A 23270-nucleotide genomic window follows, 5' to 3' on the forward strand; every position below is an offset into this window, starting at 1 on the left:
TGCGAAAGAGTTATTAGAACGTTAAAAGCAAAGTTGTACAAGTATTAGAGTTTACGTGGATCGTACAAATGGTAAGATGCTTTACCCATAATTACTGAGGAATACAACAACACAAAACACAGTAAAACAGGATACAAACCGTCTCAGGTTAACAAATCCAACGAAAAAGCCATTTTAAATAAAAGTTATACTCATTTAAAGATTGCCGGTCCACGAAAGTTTAAAGTTGGCGACAATGTACGTGTATCAAAGGCAAAACATTTCTTCGAAAAGGCATACACGCCCAATTGGACTACTGAATTATTTAAAATTGCACAAGTTAAGATAACAAATCCTATAACGTATTTGCTCGAAGACATGCAAGGTGCGCCGATTAGTGGCGGTTTTTACGAAGAAGAATTGCAGAAAACATCAAGCCCTGACATATACCTGGTCGAAAAATTACTCAGATGAAAAGGCAATAAGATGTATGTGAAATGGTTAGGAATGGATAGCAAACACAACAGATAGCAATTTCGATTCGCCGCGTAGACATATATTTTTTGAAAAGGCCAAACCTTAACCGCAAGGAGTGGGAAATGACAAAAGTATAAATTTAAGACGAACTACGATGTTCAGTTTATACCCATTTCGTCAACGGTGTGCGAAACAAGAAGATGAGCTCTCAAGATAGTGGTTATGACAGTCAGCCTGTTAATTTCGATGATGATGATAGCAGTGAATTTAGTATAGAATTTGACTACGATGAAGATAGTCAACCGCCTATCTCCAGCTCGAGATTTTTCACCATCCATCATTCTGTGTCAACATGGTAATTTTAAAAGAATCAGTTTAAGCACATTCGAGTGGGAAGCCATAATTGAGTGGTTTAAAGAAAAAATGAGTGATTTTTTCCAAGCAGATCTACCGACTTATGCGGATGAGTATGATCCCATTGAATTTATGTGTGGTGATTTTTGCAAACTAAGACAATTGGTGATGGAAAATGTAAAGTTGCTGACAATCGAGACATTTGGGGTCGCATATTATTTGTGGGAAGATGAAGTCAACCAAATTATAGAAGCAGACCAGAGCATGATGTCGCATAGAGTGGTGCTGTTAAAGAGTTTACAATTTCACGAATACTATATAAACATTTCAACTTTTATCAAGAACAATTTTTGTGCTATAGACTCTTTACATGGACCAGTTGAAGCCTTCGCAGCATATTGCAATATTTGTCCAAACACTTTGTTAAGTTTAGCTTTAAAGGAATATGTATATTATTATAAAATTAAAGTTGTAAATGATTTAAATGAATAAATAGTATTAATAAATATGTTATCTTTTATTTGTAATCTAATATAAATAAAACCAAAAAATGTAAGATTACACAAATTTATTATTAAAACTTACATTATAAAATTAATACTATTTTTTATATTTACAAAACTACAATTTACAAAAACTTTGCGATAAGTGATCTTTTTTTTTTGTTCTTATGAGTAGCCATATACTAAAAAGAAGAAAATTATTTATGCATAGTGCATCTACATTGAAAGGACCAAGTAGTATCAAACACGACATGATCAAACGAATATTACTACATCTCCAAATTTGACTATTTAACCGTCTTGTCCAAACTTTACGATCCCTTTCAGTGAATTTATCAAAAATTATTTTACGAAGCTTTTTAATAATGTGCATCAAATCATCAGACTGTTTAATTATTTGTTTATGCATGGGTACTCACACACAAAATAAGAAGAAAAAATCACTTACCGTTTTTTCTTTATTCTATTATTTCAAATTTTGCTGCTGGATGAACGCCTCCAGTGTTGACTAGTCCTCGGAATATGATGGAATACTTCTTAGTTGCGAAGTCTGAGATGAAGGGAATATATACGTCTGTGACTCTATGTGGCAGAAACACAACGTTTTCCTCCAGTTCCAGCAAAACTGCTTGACCAAATTTAGCATTTACCAGCTTGGCGGCTAGAATTTTCTTCGGTTCGTCTATGGGCAGTTGGTTTAATTTTATTGCAGGTTTTTGTTCTGCAACCAAAGAAACTGCGTTTATTTTTGATAGATTCATCTACAATAATAATAAAAAACTATAGTTTTTCTGCTTAACATGAATGGAGAGAAGCATTACATACTTGGGAATAGAGAAGAACCATATATTACAAGAAATCGAAATACGAAAAGAAGAGAACACTTCTTATAAAAACAAACTAGCGGTCGTGAAATGTTTTAGAGCAACCACGATAGAATATGCATAATAAATACAAAAAGTATACATTTTTCATAAAATAATGCATGAAATACGAACAAAGATGTACAATTCTCATAAAATACATTGATAAAAAGGGCATAATAAATACATAAAAATATAAAAAGAAAAAAAAACGCTTACCTTTATCAAATATGTAAGTCACTGCAAAACTGAATATTGTGAAATTGTTGTAGTTTGTTTGAGATGCACACTGTGACAACGTATGCGCTCCTCGGTCTTTTAAAGACTCGAACTGCACATCGCGCCACGCGAGCCCAGGTTGCGTCAACCTAATGCGCTTACAGTTACATCGATAGATCTGTTACAAAGATAAGCGATGTACAATGTTCTGAAAATGTTATATTTTCTGGTTTTATTAGTAAAAACCCCATGATAAAATATTTCATGCAAAATTAAGAATGCGGTTTTTATCAATTTTCAAACTTGTAAATGTGCTTACCACTATCATCATACATTTTACAAAATGTAGCAACTGTGGTTTTTTTCCGGCGTTTCGAAATGAAAAATAAATTTTGTTATCAGATAGTTATGTGTTCTGAATTATGCGGGGTTGCGTTATCATGAGGGTTCATCCGGTTTGCTAACAAATGCACTATTTTAACTTATTTATTTAATATATTTCTGTACAAATTCCAAGTCTGTGATTATTAATTTATACAAATATTATTTTTTTTTAGGACAAGAATTGTTATGTCTTTGAATTTAGTAATTATAAATATATAATTAGGATAGGAAGAAGAAAGAGAAGCAGACCCAGAAGATCTTTCAGAGATGAGGTGGACGAAGCAATGAGTAGAAGAAACCTACAGGAAGGGGACTGGCTAAACAGGAAAAATTGGAGAAAACGGTTGAGTGAAGGAATACAGTGAAAACTGTGGAAATCCTTGTATATATATATATATATATATATATATATATATATATATATATATATATATATATATATTATTGTGATATTTAAAGTCTTGGTGCGCCAAGCAATAATTAGCTAATTAATTTTTTTTGATTAATTTAAATTATTATTTAAATGATATGATTATGACTCTATCACAATTTTTAATTCTTTTATCTCAGGGTTAAATTCGTGCTTCAATATCTATGCTATTACATGTGAAAGGTAAGGTCCAGAGAATACCGGAATAATAAAAACACATATGATCTAACACTATATATTGAAATAAAAATAAAGAAATAATTCACACTCAAAAGTTTTCAATAAACAAATCTCATATAATGATTCTCAAAAATTTTGTTCTACGTACGTGAACAATCAAAATTAATGGTACAAACAATATTAATTGAAATCTCAAAATTCCGAACTATTCTAACTCTCCTAATCAAAATATTTATATCCTTTCTAAATTAAGTGTAAAAATTGTGTCATCAATAAAAGAAAAAACTGCAGAAAACAAAATATCTCTCTCTGATGATGAGTGGTCCAAATCCTTGTTCCTTGTAGACTATATTATCTCCTCTCAACTGCTCCCTATGTAATCAGCAATCTTACACAGATTGTTGCAAGTATATCGTCCTTAATGATCTCCTTCAAAAGCACAAATCATTCAAATTATGATAGCCTTTCTCCTCTCGATAAACTGAATCTCTCGTTGGCCCGAGTGAAAAATGACTCTTGGAATATCTTCTCTTTACGATAAACTGAATCTCTCGTTGGCCTGAACAGTGACTCTTGGAATATAAGTAGAGAAATATGACTTACAATATTTTGCTGCTTCAGCTCCTGTCAGATACACTAACTCCACAAAAACTCACTAACATTCCACTACTGCTTGCTACATTTCAGGAACAGCCAGAGAACAATCCCCGTTCCTCTCACAGACTTGGAAACCGACTGATCATATCTTTTCTCTCTCCCCAATCTCGCTAAACTCCCTCCTACATACTTATCCCACCTTTTTCAATCTCCGCCAATCAAAACTCGTCACAATTCCCCCATTTTTTCATTTCGATAACAAACAAATTTTTACCTATAATTATAAATTTCCTAAAACTTATTTACAAATAATATTTTTCTATAAATCTTAAAAACTAACAAAAACCTCTTTCTATAATCCCTTCTATTGTCTTTAATCACTGCATTAATGGATTTCGAAAAACCCCGTTCAATTCTTTGGCTTTCACTTAAACTTATGCGGGTCACTCAAGTATAACAAAGAAATGATTGATGTAAAGCTTACATTTGTTTAGTACAGGTAATTCAAGAAATTAATAACTCTCCTTCTTCGAAATGTTTGTTGGATATTATCCTACTTATCTGAATTATTTTAATGTTATTGAATTTTGAAATATTTTTAAACAAACCAATATTTTGCTCGATCTTACATATCATAACAATATATATATTTATATATATATATATATATATATATATATATATATATATATATATATTTATATATATATATATATATATATATATATATATATATATATATATTTATATATATATATATATATATATATATATATATATATATATATATATATATATATATATATGGTCAGTATACACTAATATTGGTTTCACATTTCTTCTTCTTTATGTACCCCTCTCCGTAGCCAGGTTAGCTATTAACATAACAATTCTGATCTTGCTTTCGGAACTTCTGAATACTTCGACCGATGTGAACCCTATCCATTTTCAAGGATTTTGGACCCATAAGTGTCTTCTCTTGCCTAACCCTCCCTTAGTGTCTATTTTTATTACAAATAATTAATTGCAGTATATGATATTTATCGTGTTTCAATAGACTTCGGTATTCAAGTGTTCTTTGTTTAATTGTGTCCACGATTTCTTTATCTTTTCCGATTCTATAGATTACCTCTATGTTAGTACCATGTTCAGTCTAGGATATACGAAAAATGCGTCGGTACACCCGCATCTCGAATTTTTCGTGAGCGTCTCAGTCAGCGTCTAGGCCTCCACATTTCTAGATAAATTTTATAAAGATATAATTTGTATTAGTACAAGAGAATTGGGAATTTGACGTTGGTTCGTTTTATGATGTTTTTAGCCATAAATAATGATCGTATCGCACTTGGTCGGTAATTTTCGTAATATACATGAAAAGACCTTTCTAATGGTATACTGCACGGAGCACTTGGTGCAAAATTGAGCGAGTTAGGGTTTGCTAGAGATCAAACTGCGATAAGAGATTTTTCTATGCCAATGGTTTTGTTTTAATGTTAATAACAATAAATAAGCATTTATAGTTCGGCCAAGTTATCACAACGGCCGTTATGACACCTTACCATATATCTTTTGAACAGATAAGCGGAAATCGACGTATGACCCATCAAATTAAAGGATTTTGAATGATGAATTGCATTGTGATGTCTGATTTAATAAAATTCTATGTATAAGATCTCTTTGACACTCTGTTACATTCTGCATCGAATGTCACGTCATTTCACGTTCTACGTCGAATGTCACGACCTGAGTCGAATGTCACGTCCTGCGTCGAATGTCACGTCCTGCGTCGAATGTCACGTCATTTCGCGTGACATTTCACCTTCTACGTCGAATGTCACGTTCTCTTAGGCACTGTACGGAAAAGAAGAAGAATAATGTTCATACTGATCGTTTTCAGTGTCACCTTCCGCATTGTTTCGAGAGAGAGAGAGAGAGAGAGAGAGTGAAAGATAGGCTGAAGGAGTGTCTTTTTACGATGACGTGTGCTACATGTAGCCCACAGGTGGCGTGACGAGATGATGAACTGTAATAGACGTGGAATCCCATTCAAACTAGGTCCAATATATGATATAGCGCCGTTTTGGCAATGTTGTCATTCTCGGTTAGCCTCACTTTCCTTCAACGTCTATTATGCAAGTCTATTTTCGCAATGTCTTTGTTTTTTGTCTTAATATATTCGTTCTCATCTACCCTTTCCATCGATACCACACAGATTGTTATACGTTGAGTCGTTTGAACGTTACAAGCTTAGTGTCCTTTTGGCATTGTCTTTTGCGTTTGTTTTTGTGTTAACGTATTCGTTACTCCTCCCTTTTTTCATCGATTCCTTACACATTGTTATACGTTAAATTGTTTAGACGTTACAAGCTTAGTGTCCTTTTGGCAATGCCGCCATCTTTGGCGGCAACAGAAGTAGAATTTAAACGTTTGAACGATGTCATACGAAAACAAAAAGAATTGACGCTATCTTCACGTTTGAACGATGACAGTTAACATGACAGTTAAAAACAAGAAGAATTGACGCTATCTTCACGTTTGCACGATGAAAGTTGACATGACAGTTAATAGATGACAGTTGACAGTTGTCAGTTGAACGATGTCATACGAAAACAAGAAGAATTGACGCTATCTTCATGTTTGAACGATGACAGTTGACATGACAGTTAAAAACAAGAAGAATTGACGATATCTTCACCTTTGAACGATGACAGTTGACATGACAGTTAATAGATGACAGTTGACAGTTGTCAGCCGCCATCTTGTGACGTCAGAGTGGGAGTGGAGGGGGGTGGCCCAACCGACCTATACTCTGCTGCTATAGCCCTACTGAGTTAAAGGTAAACTAAATCCTTTAAAGATTGGTGAAATTATTTAGTCTAACTTTCCTGAAGCAGACAATATGATTTCAAGTATAGACGCCATTGGCCGAAATAGAATTAGAGTCAAATGCAAAGATTATAAAACTGCTAATAACCTCATTAAAAACAAAACTCTAATAATATTTCGTAAAATAATTTAGATCTGTATATTCCAAAATTTATTTTACACAGACAAGGAGTTATTAGGGATATAGACACAGATTTATCGGAAGAGTATATTAAAAATATAATTAAACAGTTTGATAGTCATTGCATATTTGAAATCACAAACGTTAAAAGAATTACGCGTAAAGTAGAAAAAATTGTTAATGAGGAAAAAATGGTCGAATATGTCCCTACTAAGTCTTGTATTGTGACCTTTAAATCGCAAACTTTACCTAAATATATAGTCATCAATAAGGTTATTAAAGAAGTTGAAATATATAAACAGAAAGTTTTGTTGTTTTAACTGTCTTAGATACGGCCACTTGGGAAATCAATGTAGCAGTCAGCCAAGATGTAACAGATGCCAAGAAACTCATAATTCATAGAATTGTACAAAAGTTGAGTTCACACCAGTATGTTTCGGTTGTAAGGGAAATCATTTGACCACAAACTTAAGCGCATGCCCAGAATTTACACGACAAAAGTTAATAAAAGAGACGATGGGTTTAACAAACGTTAATTTTTACGATGCAAATAAACAAGTGCCTAAGAATTCATATGCTAGTGTTCTTAGAACCATTACAGCCAACAATGATACAAATTTTCCACAAAATTCACAACCTTGTACTTCCTCCCAAGGAAATAATTTTGCTAAATTTATATTTAATCCTCACACAAATACCAGTAGGCCGAATAAAAGGCAGAAACCAAATAATTCAGACCCAACTGATATAGCTAGAAAAGAAATAGTATCTACAGTTTCCATTCCAAAATATCCTGAGGGAATAGTTAAAAGTTAATTTTACCAAAAAAACTTAAACATTGCAGATTCACGGTCAGAAGAGTTAAATTCTTCTGTAATAAATGTCATTTTAGATTCGGTTCTTACAATTGTTAATTCAATTAAACAAAATAATAATTTTAATATTTCAAAAGCTGATGTAATTCAGATAATTAGTAACCATTTTAACGACAATCTAGCATCAAATTCGCAGACTTAAATAAAATAAACATATTACAGTGGAACTGTCGTTCAGCAGTTGCCAATAAGGAAAATTTATAATACACTCGCGATCATAAAATCCGGGTCATCTTGAAAATTTGAAGTTTCTTAAATATTTTTGCCTCTGGTGCATTAATAACCTTTTTTTTTGGCTAATGTATTTTTTATTTGTCATCAATGTTTGTTTTGAAAGAAAAAAAATGGTGTTTTATTGTTTTTATTGAAAAAACAGAAAACAAATCAAATTGTTGATAAAACAGACATACGAAAAAAAAATGGAAAATACAGAACATGGTAAAAAATTAGTGAAATTTCAATGACCAATATCGTGTATTGCCTCCCCTTGCTCTAATAACCTCTTGCAGACGACGGGGCATACTCTCAATTTTTCTCCGGATTACATGTTGTGGTATGTTATTCCACTCTCTCACTAACAGATCCTTAAGCTCCTGTGCGTTGTTAGGAGAAGGTGTATGGGTTTGAATACGTTTTTTCAAATCGTCCCAGAGATGTTCGATGGGATTCAGGTCCGGAGACCCAGCTGGCCAGGGTACCCTCGTCGTTACAACTTCGTCCAAGTATTACATACTGATCATGGCAACGTGCGCTCGCACGTTGTCCTACATAAAAACGGCGTTTTCTCCAAGCCCTGCCATGTTGGGCATAACATGTTCTTCCGGAATCTCCGTAATGTATCTTCGTGCAGTTAGGGACCCATTTTCGATGAAGGGTAATTCTGTGTGGAAGTCGGAAGATATACCTCCCCAAGCCATGACCGAGCCTCCACCAAATGGCATTCTTGGAGCAATGCAAGCTTGTGAAAATCGTTCACCGGTTCTCCTCCAAACTCTTACACGTCCATCGGATCCAGTTAGGCAGAAACGGGATTTATCTGAAAATAACACTTAGCTACAATCGTTAATTCCCCAATGCGCGTATTGTCGAGCAAAAGCTAGTCGTGCAACTCGAGGCACCCGGCGAAGTGGCGGTCCTCTAGCCATTACCCGAGAAGATAGTCAAGAAGAACGAAGTCTTCTTCTGACTGTTCCAACACTAAAATTGCGATTTCGTACTTCCTCTAGACAATTTTGATGCATAACCGCAGTTGAGGTCCGGTTTCGTAAAGCCTGAAACACAAGGAAATGGTCATCTAGTGCCTTGGTCGTTCTTCTTCGTCCAAAGCCAGGTCGCCTGGTTAGCAAACTTGCCTCCTAGAAGCGTTGAAGCACTCGTTGAACCGTAGAAAGGCTTACGCCAACAGTTCTTGCGACTTGCCGTTGAGTGTGACCGTCTTCCACAAGTGCAACAATTTGTCCCGTTTCAACAACAGTCAAAGGCATTTTTGTCAAAAAATAAACACTAATGGTGGCAATAATAAACGTTTGTCCGTTGCATTTGAACAGAAAGTCGAAGTACAAACGAGACATTTAAATCAAGCGGAGTTACAGGTAGCGTTCATTTTGGGAAGTGTCCACTTTACCGCGAAATCGGCACTATTGGAATTCTTTGGACACTACAAAGGAAACGTTATTTTTATTTATTATTATTTTTATTTATTTATTTATTTTTAGTTATTATTATTTACGATAAAGCTCGTTCAAAATGAAATATCGGTGATTTTCAAGGTGACCCGGATTTTATGATCGCGAGTGTATTTACTTCATCAGAACGACATCACTATAGCTCTATTATCTGAAACCTGGTTTAAACCGGGAAAATATTATTAAGAATTTAATTGTGTTCGAGCTGATCGCCCTGATGGATATGGCGGTTGTTCAATCCAACATCATATATGAAGAAATAAATTTTTAAAATACTTATTCGTTTACATATAAGTGTATTTCAATAAAAATTTCACATTTCAAGAAACCTTTACATATAATTTCTCTATATAATGAACCCAGGAACAAAGTTTTAATTCAACAATGGATCAATTTTTTAGAAAATATACTAAAACCATTTATAATTAGAGGCGATTTTAACGCACACAATTTGGCATGGGGCTACGAAGTTGATGATAGATTAGGTAAAGATCTTCTAGATGCTATAGAATACTGTAATTTAGAATATTTAAACGACGGATCCCCCACTCTTGCTATTTCCAATAAACCTTCTGCTGTAGACTTAACCATTTGTTCCCGAGATATTGCCTCTCATTTTCGTTGGAATACTCTACAAGAACCTTATTGATCTAATCATGTGCCAATTATTTTTTCAAAGTTTCTCCGCAACAGAAGCCACATCCAGTAGAAAACATAGAATATGGAACCTTAGCAGAGCCAATTGGATGATCTATACCAGTACTTTTTAAACAATGAAAATACCATTAATCTACGAAGAATTGTTGACATAGCAACCAAGCAGCCAACGTCGCTATCCCAAAACATTATTCCATTAAAGAAAAAAACAAAGGTCATATTCCGAAACTATGGTGGAACAATCATTGTCAGTTAGCAGCTGAAAATAGAAAGTATGCGTTTATAAATTATAAACAGAATCCAACGCTCCAAAACCTAATGGAGTATAAACGACTAGATGCTATTGCAAAGAAAATCTTCAAACAGAAGAAAAAGAAGAATTGGATTGATTTTTGCGAACGCCTTAACTCAAGAACACCAATAAAAGATGTCTGGCAAAAAGTTAATTGTTTTAAAAACCGCAAACAAGCCAACAAAGTTCCTATTGATCCCGAAGATGCATGGTTGCAGGAATTCCATAGAAAAATTGCCCCGGCATGGGTTCCAAATGACGACACTGTACAAGAACATATCCAAACAGTACCTCGACAAAACCGCAATTTTGACGAAAATTTTCATTTATGGGAATTGCATCGAGCCCCTGAACATAGAAATAATACTTCTCTAGGTATTGACAATGTGTCATATTCGCTGTTATACAACTTACCTATAGAATATAAAATTTCACTATTAAACATTTTCAACAATATTTGGAAAAATAAGACACCAGTACCAAATAGTTGGAAAGAGTACCTACCTGGTAATTCCGATAAAAAACCTGGCAGACCAGAACGTGATCCAAGTTCTTACCGACCTATCTACTTATCTTCATGTGTTTTAAAACTTTTGAAAGAATAATTAAAAATAGATTTGAACATTGGCTAGAATACGATGGTATACTTCCAAGTTCCCAATATGGTTTTCGCAACTCTAGGTCCACTCAAGACGCAACTACAGCTCTAGTTACTTCAATTCAGCTTAATTTTACATCAAATAAGTCTACAGCAGCTGCATTCCTTGACATTTCTGCTACTTTTGATAATGTCAATTTAGACATTCTTTACTAAAAAATGTTGTATATTGGAATCCCTAGGTTATTTGCTCTCTTTTTAAAATCTTTATATTCTAACAGACTAAGTTTTTTAAAAATTAATAATGAGGAATTTTCATACCCCCGACTCATTAATATTGGATTGCCACAGGGGAGTATTTTAAGCCCGATTTTATACATCCTGTACAACATAGATCTTGAAGTTAGTATACCGAACCATTACATTAGAAATCGTAAATCAGTACTATGAAGAAATAGGTTTATCAATTTCTGACACAAAAACTGAGGTGTGTTACTTTTCACAAAAACATAGAGTTCCACAAGACAATCTTAATGTGGGAAAGTTTAATTTCACTATAAAAAACTGTATTCAGTATCTTGGTACCTATCTAGAGAGGAAATTGTTATGGAAAGATCACATTCATCAAATTGTTAAAAAATCAGAACACTCAATAAACATTTTAAGAGCTTTCTGTAAAACAAATTGGGGAGCAAACCCAAATATTGCTTTGATGTTTTACCATAACATGATTAGGCCGATTTTCGATTATAACTGTCATTTATTTGGATCAGCGTCCAATACACATCTAAACAAACTTGAAATTCAAAAAAATAAATGCCTGAGATTATGCCTAGGTTATTTAAAATCCACTCCAGTCCAAATAATGGAAAATGAAGCGGTGGAACCTCCATTGCATTTACGCCGCCAATTCCTTAGCGACATATTCACAGTCCGACTTTACTCTATCTTACATGCATGGAATCGGCTTATCAAATACTCCCAATTGTACTTGTGGTAAAATAGGCGATCTAACACATATTATATTAGAATGTGATTTACAAATTATTAATATAAACGAACTTTATAAGGAATTAATAAATTCTAAGTGTTGTTTTCCAACAAACCTTAATCTTTTAATATTTTCAAATAATATGGAAATTCTTCATTGCATTTACAAACATGTTAAAATATTATGTAAATATAAGTTGTAAATAGTATATAGGCATAATCTGGTAATAGGATTTGAAAACAAAAAACGAAAAAAAATATACCACAAAGTAAAAAAAAACATAAAAGAAATAAGAAAATAGAAAAAGAACAAAAAACAAAAAAATAAATTAAAAAAAAAACAAAAAAAAGTAACAAAACAAAAAAAAAGAAAACAAAAAAAACAAGAAAATAATAAAAGAATAAAAAAAAAGAAAATCGAGCCGGTTCGATCATTTGATCGATAAATGTATTGTATTTATTTGCACTAATCTAGCTCTAAGGACCACATGTTTCCGTTATGAATTTCTTCTTTGCCAACATTAATATCACCAACTGATATTTCCATTCCAACTTTTTTATTAAAAACTAAAACAAATTTACAATGCTATGTATTCCGCCATTCTAACCTCTCTTCTTACTACAACTTTACTCCCCTTATACATTGCCCACACGGGCTAGTCCATTAGTCTTACAGGTTGCACTACAGACTGACCTAAAAACCCTTGGTTATACAAAATTAAAAGTCCTAAACAACCAGATTTTACTGGTTATTTACTTATTAAATTCTTTATTTTTAATATAAGATTGGTTATATTCTATTATATAGACATATATTCTAACATTGAATGGTCTTGATGTTTCACCTAAATAAAAATTATCGCATTCACAAGGTGTTTTATAAATACAATTGTCTGTTCTTTCTTGTTCATTTTTAGGTTTGGTTTTAGATAAAATGTGTTTGTTTTTTCGAGTGTTGTTGAAATGTTAAATTTATTTAATAATTGATAAGATTTAATTGATAATACGTTAAATTTATTTGCTACCGTTTTAAGTTTTTCCGATAATTCTTTTATGAATGGTATTGTTAATTTTCACTTATTATTGTATTGTATTTGTAATTTCGGAGCTATTTGAGTAGCGATGCCCGTAGTCCTTCCTGGTTTATTTAAAGTCACGACATTTCATGTATCGAGTGCGTAGTCAATATATCTTTGCTTTAGTAGTCATCTATAGGACCGATCTGTCTAAGACCGATTTATCAGGGGACATGAAAGTAGAATTTGTTGGCAGAAACTCAGTTCTATTTGTAAAACCCCCGACTATTTCGTCGGAAACAGTGGACATTAGTCGGAGTTTTATTACAGTGTAAGCATGGGCAACCCATGATGCTTCCAAGATCCTTTATCAACCTCAAACCCCCTACAACTCTAATATGTTTTTCTTTATTAATGAATTTTGTATCTAGAAATAATTCTTATTAATTAATTTGTTTTAGACTTGTATGGAAGAAATGCCCAAGACCTGGTGGTGTAGGAATACCTCCTTGGGATAATAACAAAATCTACATTGCAGCTACTGACACTCAGAATATCTTAATTCTAGACCGCTCAAAATTTAAGCTCCTTGGGCGAATCACCAATCCAGAAATGTTATGTCCAATGAATCTAGCGTTTTCGAGAAAGTACGACGAAATTTTTGTGACAGACAAATGGAAGCACTGTGTTCATGTTTTTTCCAATGATGCAGTTTACATGAAAAATTTTAGTAATCTCCGACTTAAAGGTCCAGATGGAATAGCTATTGGTCAAAATGAGGAAGTTATTATTTGCGATACTGGCAATAATAGAGTTATAGCTATTAATATCGAAACTGGAAATATACTTTATACTTTGGGTAAATATTGATTACATTATATATATATATATATATATATATATATATATATATATATATATATATATATATATATATATATATATATATATATCTACGGCATAAAGTAAACTCCGCCCATGTTAAAATTAAAGTTCAAGTGAGCTCCGCGGTGAAGTGGACACCGATATACGGAGCTCACTTGACCATTCCATAATATTGGCTGTGTCGATTCGTTAACATGTATAGTTTCATAATTTTTAAAAATTTTGTAGAGTCCATAAGTACCCTTGTATCATAAATGTATATCGCTTAGTTCACTTGTATATATTATAGGGGTCGTTCAGGTCTTTTTCACTGTATATTGGAACCATAAGTATATCGGTTTAAGTAAGCTCTGATAGTTTGGCAACTATGCGATTAAGCCGTATATTATCAGCGTATATTCTAAACGGTTCATACGGACTCCTTAGTCCTTATTTTTGTTATCATTTATACGCATTACAGTATGTAATAGATATGTCTACTACCAAATACCTGTTTTTGGTAGGTACGGGCTTTTCTAAAAATAGCTTTATAGATACAAAAGGATTTCGTTACCAAGTTGGATATTTTTTTCATATGCGGAAATTTCCTAATGCATTTTGTTAACGTCAGTATGTCTTTATACGTTTTATTTAAGAATACGATTAATATGAACTTGATTTATTTCATCCATCTATTGTTTTACGATATCTTGTAGCTTCTTTATTATTTTATTTCTGGTTTTGTTTGTATACTACATATAATTCTGGATAGGTTATCTTAAAATAAATATTTAAGTGCTAAAATAGATATTTTTGTGTAAAAATGGATAGTAGTCCTCAAAAAAGAAAGAATGCTCATGAAAGAATGCTTAATTTATCTAGCCAGAATATATCACTTTACCAATATTACATACTTTTGAATGGTAAGGTAATTTAGGGGTAATATCTAATCAATATAAGTGGAGTTAGTGTCCAATTTGCAATGATTTTTATAAGCAATAGCTTACTGACTGTACTCTACATGTTCAGTTTAAATAATTAAACCTTGTCCCTTCAGAAGAGAACAATTTAAATGGCAAAGTCAACTAAGAAGGTGTGAAGAATCTTTTACCACCCCACATTCACACAAGTTAACCGGTGTTTGCAGGCAAGAGTCCTCCCGAGGGTTCAGATGGCGAGGATTAGGTTTTTTTTGGTATATCTTACACACGTGTTGATGTGGCCAGTTTTTTCTCGATTTTAGTCACAAAATGGGCTTGTATTCGTGGAGTACATGTTGCGAATCTAGATTTTGATTCTTTCGTTCCTTAGCTATAAGAATTTCATGACACTATTGGATGTTCAGATTTGTGAAAACGTCTGTGTTGGGGACATTAAAGTAGTACACCTAAGTTTTTCCGGGGTTTGGCTTAAAAATGATTTATAGTCTATTTTTATTGTGTTAGATTTTTCTCCACTTCAGCAACAAAAGTTTTTGGTTATGCAACAATAGATGTGTTGTATACATAATAAAAGTCCTAGTATTTACTGGTATGGGTTGATGGTTTGTGTACATTTTATACAGTGTAGGTGCCATTACGCTACCCCAAAGGAGACCGTTCTTCTGCGTTCTCCATCTGCTATTCTTACCATTGAGAAATACCAAAAATCTTTTGTTGTGTAGGCATATGCTAGTAAAACAAGTAAGTTTATTACCTAAGGAGATATCATATAGATTTTGAAAAAATGCCCTCTTATTTAAGGTGTCGTAAGCTGCAAATTGCTGCTTAGATTGAGAAATACCACTCCTCATAACTGATATCTTTCGTACCCATCTTTGCTGTGTTGGGCAAGATTTAGTATTTGTGACGTACATGATCTTCCCTGTCTGTAGTAACTTTTGTCTTTTAATTTGAGTTTTTCTTCTGTTTTACCTCTTGAGGAGTATGTTGTAAAGCAAAATAAATATATTGACCAATAGCTTTTGTGGTCGTTGGAGTTTTTGCCAGGTTTAAGCAAGGCAACAACTTTGTCTTTACTTTGTTTGTCTGCAGACTTTAAATATCAGTAATTGTTATATTTTTGGTCCAAATTTTATAATAAGCTTTGTGCTCAGATCTTCAGTCAGTGCCGTACTATTCTTTATTATATACGTAGATAGTGGATCCAACCTCAACATCGTTAAAAGGTTCCTTCAGCTGACTGGTTTTTGTCCTCTCTCATTTTAAGTTTTTCTTTGCTTCTTTGCCGGCAGAGATAGCACTTTCACATTTATTATGTAACTTTCAGCGATCAGCTTAATACCAAATACACTATTTTTTGCCCTCTATGTATTTTCTGCACTAGAAATACGTCACATTTGTGCTAAGCGCATATGTCTGATAAGGTTAAGTAAAGTAAAGTGTCTTTATCTCTAGATATGCCCTTAATATTTATAGACATAATTAGAATAATTGATCCTAAAAAGGACCGATTTGACAAAAATCATATTGAACGGGTAATTCTGATTAGCCGATTCATTAATTATTTATTACCCAGAGTACAACTGTTTACGGTGGTCTTATTTGTACTCAAATTTTCGTAAATGCTTCTCTTTTGAACCCCATAAGAAATGGCTAATTAACTTTTCATTAAAAATAATTTTACATACTCGACGATATTTCGAATCAGATTTGTATAGTAATAACTATAGTTAATATGGAGTCTCTTTGTGAAAAGTAAATGAGTTTGTAATATCGGTTACAACTCATATATGAATGATAAGGACATAAACGGTTAAAATAAGTGCACAGAATTTTAACTAAATATATCGGCGCCATTGTTCAGGAGATGGATTTATCCCAGAGATTAAAGGTTACATGTATATTCCAGGTTCTATTTACGTATTTGCATTACTAAAAAAGTATATTTAAAATAAAGGCCTTTTAGATATCTTAGATTCTATGGAAATTAGAATCTATGGAAATTAGCAAATTAAAAAATAGAGACATAATTCTGAATGACCAAATTGAGACAAACAGTTGTCTCAAGTATTGTTTATATTTTAAAGGTCATCGTCATAGTATAGTCAGAACGCAACAAGGTTCTATTGGCTGTTCTGCTTTTTGTCTCCTCATTCCTATTGAAAACTTAGCCACGTAAATAACATTTTAAAAATATATGTCAATATTTCTGAAGTGCCTTTCCTAAGATAACTTTTATTAAGCCTAGTTCGTTTGACTACATGTAATGGCTTTGATAGTTCCCAACAGATAAGTATTGATTGATTGATTGTAGATTGGATAGCAGTTGGTTGTACAGGCATGTGTTGATAAATATGATGGGTCGGTAGGTAGTCCAATTATTCCTAAATCTGACCATATGTTACCTCCCCCTGTTGATTCTTGGACGTCCTAAGGGCATTTTTTCTCTCGGGGAATTCTCCCAGTTTAACTTAGCAATGCAGTTATTGGAAAGCCTTTGGATATAGGCAGCGTAACTTTGGCGTTAAGATTTAGTCTCTTGTATGACGTTGCTATCTTTATATATCTGTTAGACCTTGGCATTAGTTCCGGTTCGGTATTGGTTAGTATTCGGACCTTTGTAAGTTGGAAAATAATTCTGATAACTTTTCTAGTAATCCTGATTTAATTAATACCTAAGTTTTACTTACATTGTTTTGTCAGCGTTCACGTCACATTTTCAGTCAATAGTTTAATCACTTTTTTTATATATCCTGATTTTAGGGATTTTTATTAGACTTCTGGATTCAAAAGTGTTATGTGGGTTATATTTACATTAGTTAGCTACCTAAATAATCCACTTTATTTCTTATGTGACAGCGTTATCTACGATACCTAAAACGCTGCAATCTTTCAAAATTATATGGGTTTATTGTTACGTTATGCCCTACTCTACGTCCTCTCTCTTGTATGTTAAAGAAAATTTATTTAGTTTTCTCATTACTTACTATCAGACCGTTTTTTACTGCTAATAGCATTATTTTATAGCATTCTAATATTTAATCTATGGATTAAATCCGGATAGTAAATAGATATTTTTCACTTTCTCGGAGAAATAATATTCTAACATACAAAATGCTATTAAATTGCTAAAACCTTTCTTGCATATTATATTTACTTATGAGGGACAGCAGCAATATTAGTACCATAATAAGGCGTATAGTCCTGGACTGGCTAATCGTTGGATAATTGGAAGCATGAGTGTAGCAGTTTTAATGTTTTCGGTACTGCTACCTGGTATCGGGGAGCAGAGATATCAGTACCAAGTTAGTGCATATAGGAATTGTTAATTGAACTTTATTATTATTAAACAGCACTATATTTCCTAGTAAAATCGTCATGACTTTACAGTTAGACAAATTTTCGAACGTTGGTTATGGAAACCTCATATACATACCACCGGATTCCCTAGATCGACATTCAGCAAAATCCTTTTAATAATGATACGGGAGTAAAAATATAAATATTTGGGAGCTTACATCAACAAAGGATATGATTAAGACTAAGAAATCAGGGTACGAATAGAAATGGCAAGGGCAGCGTTCTGAAAATTCAAGCAATTGTTCTGTGACAAAAATCTGAATACTGCGCTGAGACTGAGGTTTGTTGAATGTTACGTCTGGTCTCAACTATTGTACAGAGTAGAAATATGGACGGTAAAAGCGCAAATAGTAAGGAAGCTTTAAGCCTTTGAATTTTGGATATACCGGAGAATGTTGAGAATTCCATAGACTGCCAGGGTCACCAATGAGGAAGTGCTGAGAAGGATGGGTCGAGACAAAAAATTGTTGAGAACAATAAAAGTACGCAGGACTGCATACCTGGGACACATACTAAGGAATATAAAGTCTTCTGCAGGCCATCATGCAGGGTAGAGTCGATGGCAAAAAGGGAATAGGTAGAAAGAGGAAGTCATGGCCGCGAAATATTCGTGACTGGACAAACATGACTGTAGACGAATTATTTCACGTTGCAAAAGACAGAGTTACTTATAGAAATGTGGTCGCCAACCTCCGTTAATGGGGACGGCATAGGAAGAAGAAGAATGATACGCTAAACAAAAAAAAACAGAGATGGAGATAGGCGCCAAGAAACTCTATGTTATAAAACAATTGAATAAAATACATATTCTCGATTCAAATATTCAAAAATTTAATGAACAGCATACTAAAATAGAAATAACGTCTATTTAAAATGCAATTCATTAATGGCTCAAGGTACAAAGCAGTCCTAGCATCTGCTAATGATATTGAGCGTATAAGAAACTTTCTCCCGTCCGCAAACGACATCTTCAACAAAGTGAAGAGAGCACGAAAAATGTTTCACTTAAAATCAACAAAATAAAAACCAAATACAAGCGAATCAACAGAAGAAAGCAATTCAATACATCTAGATTAAATATTAAAGTCAACAACTATAATTTCGAAAGTATGGAACACTTTAAATATCTTAGATTAATAATCACGGTTAATATTATTGTCACTAAAGAAATACAAAGCATAATTCACTTCAGACCTATTTTAAAACATGAATGTTTTTTAAAACAATAAGACCGAACATATTATATTATGTAATAATTGTAATAGATATGGTGGCTGGAATCAAATTACCATAAAGTCACCGAAATATTTTATCTGAGTAATGACTCACTACTGATTGCTACGTTACGTTATACGATACATTTATAGTTAAAAGCGAAATTATTAGGTGTTATGCCATGTATAATATATGTGTATCTATAACGTATTATAGTAAGATATTGAATTTCCTACATTTAGAAATCGAAATATTGAAATTAGACAGTAAAAAATTATAATTTTAAGATTGATTTATAAATTATTATAATTTAAATTTTACTACTTTGTGAAACAAATATTGTACATCAAAAAACGTAGCAATCGAAACATCGGAACGTACATTTATATATTAAATTTTTCAGTGTCAATGCATTAAAAAAATACTAATAAATAAAAATGGACACTTGCATTTTCCAAGCTTATAACAGACACTAACTTAAGTTTAAAAATAATTAAAACAAGTAATATAAATTACCAACATAAAATATTTAACTACATTAACCAAGTATTTGTGAAATTTCGGGATGACTAAATTGATTGATAATTAAATAAATTTCAAGTTCCAAAACGTACCTGCTGTAAAATTTAAAAATCTACGACTAATCAAATTATTGGCAACATCGGAGGAGTTTAGTTGTGTACGCAAAGAAATGTATGCGGATCCCAAAAGTGTTTCAACCTATTACGGAGTCCACTTATATATATATGTATATATATATATATATATATATATATATATATATATATATATATATATATATATATATATATATGTATATATATATATATATATATATATATATATATATATATATATATATATATATATATATATATAGATCTAGCGGTTAATGTGGGCCCCGTACTAAAACGGTATTATACTAACTAAAGGAGAATATACACCGTGTATATTGTTATCTGGGTAGCGCTTTATGTAGACTCCGACCAACACATAGGATTAAATGGACTCCGTAATAGGTTAAAACACTTTTGGGATCCGTATGTATTTTTTCGCGTACACAACTAAACTCCTACGATATTGCCAATAATTTGATTAGTCGTAGATTTTTAAATTTTACAGCAGGTACGTCTTGGAACTTGAAATTTATTTAAATATCAATCAATTTAGTCATTCCGAAATTACACAAATACTTGGTTAATGTAGTTAAATATTTTATGGTGGTAATTTATATTACTTGCTTTAATTATTTTTAAACTTAAGTTAGTGTGTGTTATAAGGTTGGAAAAGGCAAGTGTCCATTTTTATTTATTAGTATTTTTTTTAATGCATTGACACTAAAAAATTTATTATATAAATGTACGTTCCGATGTTTCAATTTATAATGTACAATATTTGTTTCATAAAGTAGTAAAATTTAAATTATAATAATTTATAAATCAATCTTAAAATTATAATTTTTTACTGTCTGATTTTAATATTTCGATTTTTAGATGTAGGGAATTCAATATCTTACTCTAATACTTTAGATTTATATTATACATGGATACACTAAAAAACAGATACTAAAATAATAAGGAGGCATAACACCTAATTTCGCTTTTAACTATAAATGTATCGTATAACGTAACGTAGCAACCAGTAGTGAGTCATTACTCAGATAAAATATTTCGGTGACTTTATGGTTATTTGATTCTAGCCAACATATCTATTACAATTATTACATATGTTCGGTCTTACTGTTTTAAAAAATACTTTGTCGCTTGTACAAGCTAGGTATTTTTGTTTTCTTTAATTGTCAATCTGGCTAATTAATAAAATAAACTGCTTTCATATTTAACCTTTATTTCCTCCGATTATATTAGATTACTACAAAAGTACAAATTCAAATACCATCTCTTAACATTAAAATCCTATCTATCAATCTATCATCTGTCAGTTCTCTTCTTCTTATTAGAAAGAGGACAGAAAGGAGGTTTTTAGCGATTCACAATAGCTATCATTATTTTCAACTTTAAAATATTTATTTTGTTTTTGTATCTTTCGTTGTCAGGCATACGAGTATTTTATTTTTAATTTAGAAGTAAATGTATATATAATATTCTTTTTTCTGTCACTTATTTTAAATATGTTTCACTTCTTTACGATAATATTCTTCTTGCTTATTTATTTTTATTCGTAATACTTATAACGTACGTAATAACGTACACGTTGTTGCAAAAAAGCAACAACGGGTACGAAAGATATCAGGTATCAGGGGTGGTATTTGTCAATCCAAATGCCGCCTACGACACATTAAATTAGAGGACATTTCTCCAAAAACTGTATGAAAAACTGTAAACATTGTTTTATCCGCGTATATCTACAGAACAGAAGATTTTTCGTATCATTCAATGGTAATATGGAGAACGCAGACAAACGGTCTCGCTTGGGGTAGCGTAATGGCACCTACAATGTATTACATTTACACAAATGATCAACAGATACCAGTAGATACTAGGATTTTCTTGTAGACGATACATTGCACAACCAAAAACTTTTGTTGCTGCAGTGGAAACAATCTAATAGATGCCTTAAATATAATAAAAATAAACTACGATTTAATTTTAAGCCTAACCCCGAAAATCTTAGGAGCGCTCCTTCAATTTTCACAACACATGCGCTTTCACAAAACTGAACATCCAATAGTCTGATGAAATCCTTAAACTCTGAATTTCCTATAAATACCTTGTAGTTTGCCTTTTAAAAGTAAAAGGCAAACTAAGGACCAGAAATAGTATGCTCCGCAAGCTTGTCAGCTAATAATGGGGCGCACATCCTTTCACCCTTAAAACGTAAATGCTTACACTCTTCTTCTTGCTTAACTGTCTTTTTCCTTTTATTTCGATATACTCTGTACGAGTACTAGAAAGCAATTCGTTAAGGATTTTTGCTTAGTTGAGGAGATATGTTGTGGAATGCAATTTTTAGATTCCCCATGTCTCTAATAACATCTTTATCAACGTTTGTTTTTCCTTGCAATTATTAGAAGGCACAGATTAAAGCAAAATACTGAATTTGGTTTCAAAAATGAGTTTACGTTTTTTAAATAAGTTTGACATCTTGGCGTCTATGCATGTGTCCGATCTACCTAAAGCGATTTATTTTCCTAAGTAATATATTTGTAAGAGCTTTCTTTATTTAGTATGTGTTCTTATTCTATACGGATTTGTAGCAATATGATAATGAGGTTAAAAAAGTTTTCTTATTATTTTACTTTCAAATATTCGGAGTTCTTCCTTATTTGTTTTAGTCATTGTCCATGATTCTCATTCATGTATTAAAATAGGTCTGAAGTGAATTATGCTTTGTATTTCTTTAGTCACATTATTATTAACCTTGAATATTAATCTAAGATATTTAAAGTGTTCCATACTTTCGAAATTATAGTTGTTGACTTTATCTAGAAGTATTGAATTGCTTTCTTCTGTTGATTTGCTTGTATTTGGTTTTTATTTTGTTGATTTTAAGTGAAACATTTTTCGTGCTCTCTTCACTTTGTTGAAGATGTTGTTTGCGGACGGGAGAGAGTTTCTTATAAGATCAATATCATTAACAGATGCTAGGAATGCTTTGTACCGCCATTATTGGATTTCATTTTAAATAGACGTTATTTCTATTTTAGTAAGCTGTTCATTAAATTTTTGAATATTTGAATCGAGAATCTGTATTTTATTCAAATGTTTTATAACAGAGTTTCTTGGCGCGTATCTTATCTCTGTTTTTTTAGCGTATCATTCTTCTT

The 23270-nt window shown here is 32.3% G+C and overlaps 1 protein-coding gene across 1 annotated transcript in view; it reads left to right on the forward strand.

Annotated features, from left to right (window-relative positions):
• LOC140441384 (uncharacterized) overlaps positions 1 to 23270 on the forward strand; it is a 594575-nt gene that overhangs the window by 486672 nt on the left and 84633 nt on the right. Inside the window, exon 7 of the mRNA XM_072532093.1 lies at positions 13568 to 13965. Coding sequence (XP_072388194.1) covers positions 13568 to 13965 — 398 coding nt within the window. The remainder of the gene's footprint in view (positions 1 to 13567; positions 13966 to 23270) is intronic.

The sequence above is a fragment of the Diabrotica undecimpunctata genome, chromosome 5 (assembly GCF_040954645.1).
Source record: "Diabrotica undecimpunctata isolate CICGRU chromosome 5, icDiaUnde3, whole genome shotgun sequence".
NCBI classification, from domain to species: domain Eukaryota; kingdom Metazoa; phylum Arthropoda; class Insecta; order Coleoptera; family Chrysomelidae; genus Diabrotica; species Diabrotica undecimpunctata.